General features: G+C 41.1%; 1 protein-coding gene across 2 annotated transcripts in view; it reads left to right on the top strand.

Moving 5' to 3' along the window:
* The window catches only part of PRKDC (protein kinase, DNA-activated, catalytic subunit), a 269,534-nt gene that overhangs the window by 161,402 nt on the left and 94,305 nt on the right, over positions 1-13,827 (top strand). For both annotated transcript variants that reach the window (XM_066266092.1, XM_066266091.1), the window contains exons 49-54: positions 1,759-1,902; positions 3,641-3,792; positions 4,249-4,380; positions 7,061-7,172; positions 12,808-12,932; positions 13,555-13,704. In XM_066266092.1, coding sequence (XP_066122189.1) covers positions 1,759-1,902; positions 3,641-3,792; positions 4,249-4,380; positions 7,061-7,172; positions 12,808-12,932; positions 13,555-13,704 — 815 coding nt within the window. The remainder of the gene's footprint in view (positions 1-1,758; positions 1,903-3,640; positions 3,793-4,248; positions 4,381-7,060; positions 7,173-12,807; positions 12,933-13,554; positions 13,705-13,827) is intronic.

Here is a 13,827-nt window from a genome sequence, read left to right as displayed (position 1 = left end):
GCAGGGGAGCTGAGCCAGACCTTTGGGATCCATGCAAAGGGTCCAGCTCATTCACTGAGTGGTAGGGAGCCACTGAAAAGTGCTAAGCAGAGTTCCATGATCCACTTGGCCCCACAGTTGCTGGCTTGAGCCCAAGATTGCTGGCTTGAGCAAGGGGTCACTAGCTTGGCTGGAGCCCCCCCCCCCCCCCATCAAAGCATATATTAGAAAGCAACCAATGAACAACTAAGGTGCTGCAATGAATAATTGATGTTGATGCTTCTCATCTCTTTCTCTCTTCCTGTCTGCCTGTCTCTCTCACTATAAATAAATAAATAGTAAAAAGTTTGTATTAATAATTTATAAATAAACCAATAGACATACATGGAAAGTGTTCAGAATTTTTTTATTTATGGGAGTGCATAAACAAAAATGAGTTGAGGTCACATAGATTTAATATGTGAGAGTAGATGAGAAATCTCTGAAAAAAACAGTTTTATAAAAGGAGAGTGGCACCTGATCATGCATTGGCTCAGTAGCTAGAGCATCACCTAGGACACTGAGTACTCAAACCCCAAGGTCCCCGGCTTGAGCACAGGCTCACCAGCTTGAGCGCGGAGTCACCAGCTTGAGTTTGGGATTATGGACATGACCCCATAGGGTCGCTGGCTTGAAGCCCAAAGTCAGTGGCTTGAGCAAGGGGTCAAGGCACATATGAGAAAGCAATAAATAAACAACTGTGGTGCCGCAGCTTCTCATCGCTCTCCCTTCCTGCCTGTCTCTCTCTCCCTCTCTCTCTAAAAAAGAAAAGAAATTGTCAAAGGTTAATAAGATAGATGGCTTAAATCATATGGTAATCTGTTATTTTGCATCAAAATAGCATTCTCGGCCCTGGCCGGTTGGCTCAGCGGTAGAGCGTCGGCCTAGCGTGCGGAGGACCCGGGTTCGATTCCCGGCCAGGGCACACAGGAGAAGCGCCCATTTGCTTCTCCACCCCTCCGCCGCGCTTTCCTCTCTGTCTCTCTCTTCCCCTCCCGCAGCCAAGGCTCCATTGGAGCAAAGATGGCCCTGGCACTGGGGATGGCTCTGTGGCCTCTGCCTCAGGCGCTAGAGTGGCTCTGGTCGCAACATGGCGACGCCCAGAATGGGCAGAGCATCGCCCCTGGTGGGCGTGCCGGGTGGATCCCGGTCGGGCGCATGCGGGAGTCTGTCTGACTGTCTCTCCCTGTTTCCAGCTTCAGAAAAATGAAAAAAAAAAAAAAAAATAGCATTCTCTTGCAATTTCTGAAATAAATAGAATTTAGTGTATAGATATATTTTATTTATATTTTAGAGTCCTGAGTATGTGTAGTCTTCCACACTATAGGAAGAAATGGGAAAAAGAATTAGGCATGCATCTAATTTGCCTATTCTCATTTTTCATATATTCTATGCATTGGTATAAAATAATAGAGCTGCATATTATTCATATAGGACAAGATTGATATAGAATACTTTCATTTTGATTACTATGAGTATAGTTATATTAGAAAAGTCTTAAGCAAAGAAAACATCAATAATAAATTAATTTCATTGAATTGTGGTTTTCGGGGCCCATGAAGAGAGAATTCAACAGAGTCTGATGTGATTAGGCAGGGTAATTGTTGGAATTTACATCTATTTGGGATTTAGATCAAGTCATAACATACAAAATTTTAGGTGATGGCGGTTATGTATCTAGATTATATTTTGGTTATTCAGAACAATTCTTTGATATTTGACTATTAAATTCTCTTCTAGGTTTTCCGTCCTTATGCGAAGTACTGGCTTAGTCCCTTGCTGCAGCTGGTTGTTTCTGAAAACAACGGAGGAGAAGGAATTCACTATATGGTGGTTGAGATAGTGGTGACTGTTCTTTCATGGGCAGGATTAGCTACTCCTAAAGTAAGAATGAATACATCTTTTAAGTAGTACTTTATCAGCTCTTAGCTGATATCTTAAATGGAGTATATCATAAATAAGTCAAGCTCCTTTTAATGACTGTTCACAAAAATTGAGATATTTCATCATCTCATACCCATTTTGAAATATCTCCTAATTCTGCTCATAAAAATTAGGGACTATTTTACTGCTTCATATTCATTTTGAATATACCCTAATTTTTGTGAGCAGTATACTTTAACATTGTTATCTTTTTATAATATTGCTATACTAAATGGTCTCCTACTGATTTAGTTCTCTTTTCTTTTGTCTGCTTTTGATAATTCCTCTGACTTTTTATTTTTAAACTATCAGATGTTTGTGTTTTTTTTGTTGCTTTTACTGTCAAAGAGTTTGGAAACTAGAAGTAGCCCCAGCTGGATCCCATTATCATGACATGCAGAGGTTGCTGGTTCGGCCTGGTCAGGGCACATATAAAAGCAGATCAGTGTTTCTGTCTGTCTGTCTCTCTGTTCCCCTCTCTCTTAAAATCAATAAATTAAAATAAATTTTTAAGTATGAGAAATAAATGTCAGTAGACTTCTGCTGTGTCTCAAGTCCCTGGATTTTTTGGCATTTGTTTTGACAGCCTGTCTACTACCAGAAAATCGAATGTGCTCTGTAATGGTTGAGATTGTTCAACAAGTAATCACAAGATGACTGACACTGTGTTGTACTACAGCTTGTGGCATTCACTGGTATAAATTTGTATGTGTGAGAGCTTTGCCCATTTGTTTGGAAGGTTAGCACTAATAATGTATGAGAGTTTTCCTGTAAGGATATCCTGGGAACAGTCATTATTAAATATAATAATGTGCATGTGTTTGTGTCTGTATGTGCCCCTCTCACTTCAAAATAAACTAAATTTAGATTTCTTAGCTTTAATGTGATGAGATCATCTGTAGTCTGCTTACTAACATGAAAAAATTAAGACAGTGTTTAGTTTACCTTAGGAACCATTGGGAAAGATTAATTTAGACAGTAGGAGCTCAGCTGAGCTTGAAAGCTGAATTGCTTAGGTGTCAGAATAGCTGATTAAAGCAACAGAGAGCCCAAGTGAAAGTCAAGGTGAAGCCTTTAATCAAAAAAACTCTTTGCAATAGTCTATGCAAAAAGCTAAAACCGAAGAAAGCCCCAACTCTTGTTCCATCCCCCCCCCCCCTCAACAGCATACTGTCAAGGGTCAGGTGATTTAGTACCAACGTTGAGGGAGCCACTATTAAAGACCTCAGCTGTTTTGTAGGACCCTGGAGTTAGGAGAAGTATGAAGGAGAGGGCTAGGACTTGAAAAAGCACGGAGTACTGAGTCAGAGTTGGAAAGAGTGCTTTCAAGTTTTTCCCTCTTCTCTGACGAGGATAGAGACCTAGGAGTTAAGGTACCTTGACTAGGAATGCACCTATGAGAAACGGCATGACCAGGCAAGGGGCCCTGGACTCTGACCGCAGCTACCCTTTGGCAGTGTCGTATACTGGCTGTGTTCCCAGTCTGATGTAGGGAAGGCAGCTTTCCCTTTGAGGCCTTTCAGGAAAAGACTTTGTCATTGCCTGTGGTTGGACCTGAAAAGCCACACATAGGTTTTCAACCAGGAGCCGGACTCCTCAGTAGAATGCCACGTTTCTTACATAAATGTACTTTTGAATATAAAATGCTTTTTCAGAATGGAAAGCTACGTATTAATATAGAATTTTTATACCATTTCAGGGGGTTCCTAAAGATGAAGTGTTGGCAAATCGATTGCTTCGTTTCCTAATGGAACATGTTTTTCATCAAAAAAGAGCTGTATTTAGTCACAACCTTGAAATTATAAAAACCCTTGTTGAATGCTGGAAGGATTGTTTATCCATCCCTTACAGGTATATATTTACTAGATTGTTTAGAAGTTTTTAAAATGTAATATGTTGTAAATAGTGATTACAATGAAATTTAATTACTTGTAATGATAGGAGTACTTTAATTTGAAATAGAGTCTATTTTTAAGAGTATAATAATGCTACTCCTAAAATCAGAATTTTCAAAGTTTGACACTAGAAGCACTCTGCTATTCACTGTAACAGCCCAAAGGCTGAGACAGGTGAAAACTCAAAAGCTTTCACTTGGAGAATTTGGGCAAATAATTCTAGGAAGATATAAAACTGCCTATGTTTCAAAGCTAGGATAACCTGGATATCAGTCAAAGGGTATTATTGGAAGAAGGTTGTTAGATGTGGGAAAAGAAAAAGTATTTCTTATCTTGAAAATTAGCTGTAGAAAATTTTATATTTGTCTTACTTTATTATATGATAATCTGTACTTCTGTGCTTATGTTTCAGGTTAATATTTGAAAAGTTTTCTAGGAAAGATCCTAATTCTAAAGACAATTCAGTAGGAATTCAATTATTAGGCATCGTAATGGCCAATAACTTCCCTCCCTATGACTTAGAATGTGGCATAGAGGGTGTCAAGTAAGTATAATAGTATTTGCTTTGATTTCTTTATTTTTTTTTTTAGGTTAAAGTGTTACTAAATTGGAAATAGACTGGCTTAACTTTGGTTTAAAGTGGGTCCTTTTTGTTTTTGTTTTGTTTTGTTTTGTTTTTTAGGTGATAGGAGGGGATATAGTGAGGCAGACCCCCGCATGCACCCTAAACAGGATCCACATGGCAACCTGTCTTGGGCCAATACTCTAGTACTGAGCTATTTTTAGCACCTGGGACTGATGCACTCCAGTGGAGCAATCCTCAGTACCTGAGGCCACCCTTGAAACAATCAAGCCACTGACTGTGGGAAGGGAGGTGGGGAGAAGCAGATGGTCACTTCTCATGTGTGTCCTTACCATGAATTGAGCACAGGATACCATGCTAGGCTGACGCTTTATGCACTGAGCCAACCAGCCAGGGCTTTCTTATTTTTTAAAGTACTGTTTTTAGCATTTACTTCTGAAAGCAACATGAGTTTTGTGAGACCATTCATTATAGGATCATGACCATGATGGGATGCTGCTGAAGCTCTTGCTGCTGCGTGTTTCAGTGATTTTTGGTGTAGTTGCAGCCATACTGCCCTCCTCCCTCCCTTCAGGACCTTTCACAGGCGGGGGTGGTTGTAAGCCTGACGTATGAAATGGAGGGGATTAAAGCCGACATTTACATCACGGTAACCTCGTAGATTTTAGCGTCTGCTTTCCATGCTTTTGCCATTTCTTTGGAAGTGTCTCATTCTGTCTAGTTGGTGCTACCCTTCAGTCACCTGGTATCATATACAAATATGTTGCTTAACACAGATTCAACACGAAATAGCTTAATTTTACTTATTATCATTATTATTATTATTATTATGCTTTGATTTTCTCCACTGACAACTTTACAGAGCCTCTAAGGGGCTGAAAGCTAAAAGACCACTCCCTGTGAAGTCTGGGGGCACTGCATTTGTGTCACGTTCTTCCTCATTATTGTCCTTCTCTGTCATAGTAGATGGTTTTTAGAGGGAGTCAGTAAATCATAATCTTAGATAATAGTTTTTTCACTATAGTTTTATAGTATCTAGCATTATGAAGTTTGGGGGGCTGGTTTCCCCAAGAAGCTAGCACACTTATTGATGCTTGTTCAAGTCCCTCAGGTCCTGCAGGCTTCTTGGCCTCAGTTCTTGTGGGGAAATGAAGCCCAGCCAAGGCAATACAGGCTCTGGATGGTGCCCCCTGGATATAACGTCGTGGTCAGTCTGTACAGGATGTAATCAGTTCCCCAACCTGCAGGTGCACTGGGAAGTCATTGTCTGCCTGGAAGAGTTTCTGGTTCTCAGCCACTGGGTTCTCCAAATGGTTCAGGGTGGTTGAGTGGAAGGATTGAAGCAGAGACTGGGGAACCTGCAGGCAGTGGTGGGATTCAAATAATTTAACAACTGGTTCTCTGCCCTAATGACCATTTTAAGTATAAAAAAATGATATACTGAAATGTAGTTTATTTAATGCATTCAGTAGTTAAATAAGAAGAATAAAAGAGGTACACAAAACTAGATTATGTTATAAGAAAGTTTTAAAATATTAATGAAAAAATTAATACCTGATAATAAACAATACAAGTTGTCACCCTCTGGTTGTTTGGCGCTTTTTCTCTTTCCATTATATGTTTCTTTACTGAAGTAACAAACACAAGGAAATTAAAATGTAGTATTTCATCAAAGATATAATGAGTTTTATGAAATGAATAATTTTTTTTTTTTGACAGAGAGAGAGAACAGATAGGAAGGGAGGGAGATGAGAAGCATCAATTATTCATTGTGGCATCCTAGTTGTTCATTGATTGCTTTCTCGTATGTGCCTTGACGGGGGGACGGGGGACTACAGCAGAGCAAGTGACCCCTTGCTCAAGCCAGTGATCTTGGGCTTCAAGCCAGCAACCTTTGGGCTCAAGCCAGCTACTCCGCACTCAAGCTGATGAGCCCACTCTCAAGCTGGATGAGCCCATGCTCAAGCCAGTGACCTCAGAGCTTAGATCCTGGGTCCTCTGTGTCCCAGTTCGATGCTCTATCCACTGCGCCACCGCCTGGTCAGGCTGAATAAATAATTATTACAAGCATATTTCTGTCAAAATTTTTTTCACCTATGGATGGGATGAACGTTACTACGGTTGCTTAGACTATGCTGTTGAGCAGATGAATTTTTAAAAAGAGTAAGGAATGTAAATTTGTGATTTCCCCATTGGGTGGTTGCCCAGGTGCTCACCTTAAATATTGATAGAACCCCAATTACAAGTGCCATTTTATCAACTGGTTCACCAAATTCAACAAAAAATTAGGTATCAGTTCTGCCAAACTGGTAAAACCAATTGAATGCCACCACTGCCTGCAGGGCCCTCATTCTGTGTCCTCCTGTTCTGCTGGACTCACCTCCCCTCTCTAGCATTCTGTTTTTCTTTGACTGTAGCAAGTCCTGTGTGACTGATCTGACTTCAATGTGCCTTCCTGTTGTCATGATGCCAGGGCCTTAAGTACATCTTACATGTATTCACACAATTCAGATCATGTTTTAGGTTTCATATTTTCCAATTTGTGCTATTAATATGGTAAAAGGAGTAAAATTGTTATAAATTTATGTCAAACAGCAGAATGGATTATTTTATGCATATTTATTTTCTCTATTTGTTATAGATACTTTCAAGCTTTGGTCAATAATATGTCCTTTGTAAAATATAAAGAGGTCTATGCAGCAGCAGCAGAAGTTCTGGGACTTATTCTTCAGTATATTACTGAGAGAAAAAATGTGAGTATGTTCAATTTTAAATGCTTTTTCAAATTTGATTTGTCATGTTACTTATATCCTCTAAACCAAAATGGGCATTCTATATTTATTAATATGTATATATTTTACTCTTACTGTATACAATTCTCAATGATTTTTAAAGAAAATATGATTTTTTTAACACTGGAAATTTATTATTATTTTTATTTTTATTTTTTTTTACCTAAAATTATTTATTCATTCAATCGTTCAATATGTATTTATCACAAGCTTTGCAACAAGCTCAATGTTATGTCAGGGGAATCACAGGTCAACAACTACAGGTTCTCTAAGGAAGAAATAATCAATTGAAATGTAGTCTATGCCAACTCTCCACGGTATTTCACATTATGTAGGAGAAATCTGATGATAAGAAATGGTGAGTAGTGGGGCCCTCTCAAGCTAACTCACAATTGCACTGTTACGCTAGGAAAAAATAAGCATCACATACTAAAGCAACAGGTAGTGTTACCTTAACTAACACATTGGGGTTTTTATTGTTTTTTAATTTTTTTTTAAATAAATAAATTTTTATTTTAATGGGGTGACATCAATAAATCAGGGTACATATATTCAAAGAAAACATGTCCAGGTTATCTTGTCATTTAGTTCTGTTGCATACCCATCACCCAAAGAGAGATTGTCCTCCGTCACCTTCTATCTAGTTTTCTTTGTACTCCTCCCTCTCCCCCTCTCCCTCTCCCTCCTTCCCTCCCCCTGTAACCACCACACTCTTGTCCATGTCTCTTAGTCTCATTTTTATGTCCGACCAATGTATGGAATCCTGCAGTTCTTGTTTTTTTCTGATTTACTTATTTCACTCCATATAATGTTATCAAGATTCCACCATTTTGTTGTAAGTGATCTGATGTCATCATTTCTTATGGCTGTATAGTATACCATGGTGTATATGTGCCTCATCTTCTTTATCTAGTCTTCTATTTTTTTTACAGTGATTAAAGCCTTTAAGCAAACTCTTGGGCAATACAGCAAGAATCCATAAAAGAGTAGTGTCCTTAACATGTTCACCAAGTCCAAGTTGGCCCCATCACCATGCCAAATCCCTAAAGAATGCAACCCAACCACAGTTCAGTCTGTTAGGAGCTGTCACAAGGAGCAGGAGTCCAGGAAAAGTCCACATCCAGGAAAAGTCCGCATGGCACTGGAATTGTCACCATTCTATACTTTGCAGCTCATGTCCAAGTCCCAATGACCACTGCTTCTAGCTGGTAATGATTCAGGTAGACTGGAAAAGCCATTTGCAGCATGCGTGGATATGGAGCTTCTGTTCTCCTCTGCCTGGAGAGATGAGACCAGGTTGCTTTTCCCTGGAGCTCTGCGACTGTGGCATGGTAAAGAGAACCTTGGGATACACTAAGCAGTCTCGGTGTGGCTTCTTCAGTGTTCCTTGGTTGAAGAGTCCTCTTAGTTTAGTCCAAAGTTGGTTTTTCCAGATGATAGTTCTTAAAATTAGTTTGTAATCCACTTTGGTTCTGGGAGGTAGATGTTGGAACGTCCGCCTACTCCAGCGCCATCTTGTCTAATCAATTTATTAAATTTTAAAGATTGATAACTTACTCTTTATTTTAAAAGTCAGGATATGAGTATTTAGTCAGCTTTTATTTCTCAGAACTTGGTCTCAGGGTATCATTTTGGAGAAAATTATCACATAGATATCTGCTACTGTTCAAGGTGCTAAACTATTGAAATCCCTTGCTTTCAATTTTTTACATAATACCTGTTACACAGGAGAAACTGCTTCCCAGGGAACCTTTCCAGTCTTTTGTGCCCTGGCCACTTGGCTGAATTGTGAGAAGAACCTTACTGAATTTTTAAGCATATTATACATTCAAGTTAAGTACTTTCAATAAAATATTATTAAAGATATATATATATAACTTCATAGAAATCATGTTATAACTTACTTGAAAGAAAATAGATAGCAGAATGATACTTACTGCTACATTTCTTTCTTCCCGCATTTTTTTTTAATTTTTATTTATTTTGTTTTTTTTTACAGGGACAGAGAGAGGGATAGATAGGGACAGACAGACAGGAACAGAGAGAGATGAGAAGCATCAATCATCAATTTTTCGTTGCAACATCTTAGTTGCTCGTTGATGCTTTCTCATATATGCCTTGGCCGCGGGCCTTCAGCAGACCCAGTAACCCCTTGCTTGAGCCAGCGACCTTGGGTCCAAGCTGGTGAGCTTTGCTCAAACCAGATGAGCCCGCACTCAAGCTGGCGACCTCGGGGTCTCGAACCTGGGTCCTCAGCATCCCAGTCCAATGCTCTATCCACTGTGCCACCACCTGGTCAGGCTGCTCCTGCATTTTAAAAGAATGAGGTGCTGTACAGTGTTTTGGAACCTCTAAAAACAGTCACTCATTGTAATAAAATGTTTGTGCTAGGTCTCTTTGTTTCAGTCTGTCCACAGTGACATAGTTGATCTCTTCTTGATTTCTTTTTGACACTGGTACTGGGACACTCTTGACTCTCTCCCTACTTCCTTGGCAGTTTCTTCTCCCTTCCTTAGCTACTAATTTCCCAGGTCACCTCCACAGCTCTGTTTCTGGTCTTCGTCTGTTTCATTGTTCCCCTGCTGATCATAGGTCCTTATAGCTTTAAAAACTGCCTCTGGGCCCTGGCCGGTTGGCTCAGTGGTAGAGCGTCGGCCTGGCGTGCGGGGGACCCGGGTTCAATTCCCGGCCAGGGCACATAGGAGAAGCGCCCATTTGCTTCTCCACCCCCCCCCCTCCTTCCTCTCTGTCTCTCTCTTCCCCTCCCGCAGCCGACGCTCCATTGGAGCAAAGATGGCCCGGGCGCTGGGGATGGCTCCTCGGCCTCTGCCCCAGGTGCTAGAGTGGCTCTGGTCGCAACAGAGCAATGCCCCGGAGGGGCAGAGCATTGCTCCCTGGTGGGCAGAGCGTCGCCCCCTGGTGGGCGTGCCGGGTGGATCCCGGTCGGGCACATGCGGGAGTCTGTCTGACTGTCTCTCCCGTTTCCAGCTTCAGAAAAATACAAAAAAAAAACCTACCTCTGCCTGACCAGGTGGTAGTGCAGTGGATAGAACATCGTACTAGGCGCAGAGGGCTCAGGTTCAAAACCCTGAGGTCACCGGCTTGAGCATGGGCTCATCTGGTGATGAGCAAGGCTCACTAGCTTGAGCCCAAGGTCGCTGGCTTGAGCAAGGAATCACTTGGTCTGCTGTAGCCCCCCAGTCAAGGCACATATGAGAAAGTAATCAATAAACAACTAAGGTGCCGCAACGAAGAATTAATGCTTCTCATCTCTGTCCCTTCCTGTCTTTCTGTCTTTCTATATATCTCCCTCTGTCTCTGTCACAAAAAAAACAAAACAAGAAAACCCCACAACTACCTGTATCCATGGCCATGTAGCTCAGTTGATTAGAGTGTCATCCTGATACACCAAGGTTGCAGGATCTATCCCCACTTAGGGCACATATAAGAATCAACCAATGAATGCATAAATAAATGGAACAACAAATAGTTGTTTCTCTCTTTCTCTTTCTCTCTCTCTTTAGAATCAGTAAATAAATATTAAAAACTGCCTCTATGTTTATGATCCCCTAATTTGTATCTCCAGTTCATTTCCTTTCTTGAAAGAAGAGGTAGAGGCTCTGGTTGGTTGACTCAGCAGTAGAGCATTGGCCTGGTGTGTGGATGTCCTGGGTTCAATTCCTGGTCAGGGCACACAGGCGAAGCAGCCATCTGCTTCTTACCCCTCCCCCTATCCTTTCTCTTTCTTTATCTCTCTCTTCCCCTTCTGCAGCCATGGCTCAGTTGGAGCAAACTCGCCCCGGGTGCTGAGAATGGCTCCATGGCCTCACCTAAAATAACTTGGTTGCTGAGCCATGAAGCAGCGGCCCCAGATGGGCAGAGCATCATCCCATAGGGTCTTACTGGATGGACCCGAGCCAGGGCACTTATGGGAGCCTGTCTCTCTGCCCCCCTGCGTCTCACTTAAGGGATAAAAAGGAAGAAAGAAAAGGTAGAGAGGAGAGTTTAGGCCACATTGCTTGTCAGTCAGGATGGGAAGAACCTTAGGAGAAGTCAGGAGGTCCTGAGGAAACCCAGGGTACTCCCAAAAAGCATATTGGACTCCCTGTCAATTTTATCAACTATTCATTTATTTGGATTTAAAAGAAAACTTAGGCCTGACCTATGGTGGCACAGTGGATAAAGTGTCGACCTGGCATGCTGAGGTCACTGGTTCGAAACTCTGGGCTTGCCCAGTCAAGGCACATATGGGAGTTGATGCTTCCTACTCCTCCCCCTTTCTCTCTCTCTCCCTCCCTCCCTCCCTCCCTCCCTCCCTCTCCTCTCTCCTCTGTGTATAAAAATGAATAAATAAAATCTAAAAAAAAATTATAAAAAGAATTTAATTAAGCTAAAAGAAAATAGTCCCCTTTGGTAAGATCAAACATCATTTATTTAAGGATTACCGGCTACTTTAGTAAAATAAACAATTTTTAAAATGCAGAATAACCTTGTTATGGCATGATTCTAATGTCCCTACATGTTTTGTATCAGTTTATATAATACACTTAATTTTTACCATGGATGGATCAAATTACAGTAGATCCCAGGGTCAATCTCTCTTGACTTAAATTTCAACATAATGGGAATAAGAAACACTTTTGTTTTACATAGTTTTTTTTCCCCTCAATATAAAATAGCATTGATTTTGTGTAGAAATTTGGGAAACAGTAAAACATAAAGAAGAGTCACTCACGTTTTAATCACTGGACTAGTTCTGGCACCTGGGATGGCGGACTCGTCATCAGTACGTGTGCACACACATTTGTTGTCTTCTACTGTTTTACCCATATTGTTAGGTGCACCTTGCTTTATGACTTTGGCACTTATATATGTTGGTCACATACATAAGGGTTGGCAAAAATAGGTTTACAGTTGTAATGCAAATAAATATTATAATAATAACACAAATATAATATTTTGCTTACAACTATAAACCTGCTTTTACCCACCCCTGTATATTGGACACTTACTCGTTGGATCAAGGCTCTTGTTATGCACCTAGGAACAGGACAGGTCAATCCCCACCCTCAGGGAGCTGGCATTCGGGGCAGGAGACAGATGATTCAGAAATGAATCTATCATACTAAGTAGTAATATGTGATCAAGAAAAGGCAGAGTATAGGAAGATAGCGGTAGTTTAGGTCGAGTTGCTTAAAAATTATGATTTGTGTGAATATTGGCACCATAAAATGTGTCTTCAACAGTATTTAATTACTAATTTTAGTTCAGCCTCTTAAATGACTTGTTGACAATGTTTCATTGACAGAAGGAATCACTAATCTTCTTTATTGATCTGACATGTGACATGAGCCGGACATTGCCAGTGCTAGCAGCACAAACATGAGTCGCTGCGGCCTGGCTCACCCAGACTCCGGTTTCAGAGCGTCTGGTGGCGCTCAGTGGTCAGTGCAAACCCGTGAGTGCTCCTGGAGCTTTACCTTGTGAACACTATTGGAGACAATAGCACCAAACACTTATTCGAGATAAACCAATTTTCAGAAACTTAACATAAGTTTCCACATTTGTATATTGAAAAATAAACTTAATTTTTCAGATACTGGAAGAGTCTGTGTGTGAACTGATTGTAAAACAGTTGAAGCAACATCAGAATACAATGGAGGACAAATTTATCGTGTGCTTGAACAAACTTGTGAAGAACTTCCCTCCTCTTGCTGATAGGTAAGATCAGGGGTCCCCAAACTTCTTACACAGGGGACCAGTTCATTGTCCCTCAGACCGTTGGAGGGCCAGACTATAAAAAACACTATGAACAAATCCCTATGCACACCACACATATCTTATTTTAAAGCAAAAAAAACAAAACAGGAACAAATACAGTATTTAAAATAACAAGTAAATTTAAATCAACAAACTGACCAGTATGTCAATGGGAAATATGGGCCTGCTTTTGGCTAATGAGATGGTCAATGTCCGGTTCCATATTTGTCACTGCTAGCCGTAACAAGTGATACGACACACTTCCAGAGCTGTGACGTGTGCATCCCGTGTCACCTGAAGTAGTACCGTACGTGAGCAATGCCGCGCTTTGTAGCCCCGCCACATACGATATTCCAGGAGCACGGGATGCGGATGCATCCTGTTCTCCTCTCAATGACCACCAATGAAAGAGGTGCCCCTTCCGGAAGTGCGGTGGGGGCCGGATAAATGGCCTCAGGGGGCCGCATGCGGCCCCCGGCCCGTAGTTTGGGGACCCCTGGGTAAGATGCTGTCAGTGGTGAATGTCCTAAGGCGGGAGATGGTTGTGACTGCCTTCGCACTCACTGCCCCTGTCCCGGGTTAGGTTTATGAACACCGTGTTCTTCCTGCTGCCCAAATTCCATGGTGTGATGAAGACTCTCTGTCTAGAAGTGGTGCTGTGTCGTTCAGAGGCAATAACAGACCTGTACTTGCAGTTAAAGAGCAAGGATTTTTTTCAAGTCATGAGACATAGGTGAGTGGGAAACCAGCTTCATGTTCTCAGATGCAACAGGTTCATAAAATATTGATTTGTTCAGCTATTTCCTTCAACTCACAAAGAGCTTGTAGGTTTTCATGAAATACAAATTTGTTAAAT

Source organism: Saccopteryx bilineata, chromosome 3, assembly GCF_036850765.1.
Source record: "Saccopteryx bilineata isolate mSacBil1 chromosome 3, mSacBil1_pri_phased_curated, whole genome shotgun sequence".
NCBI lineage: Eukaryota > Metazoa > Chordata > Mammalia > Chiroptera > Emballonuridae > Saccopteryx > Saccopteryx bilineata.
This window is presented reverse-complemented; position numbering and strand designations above follow the sequence as displayed.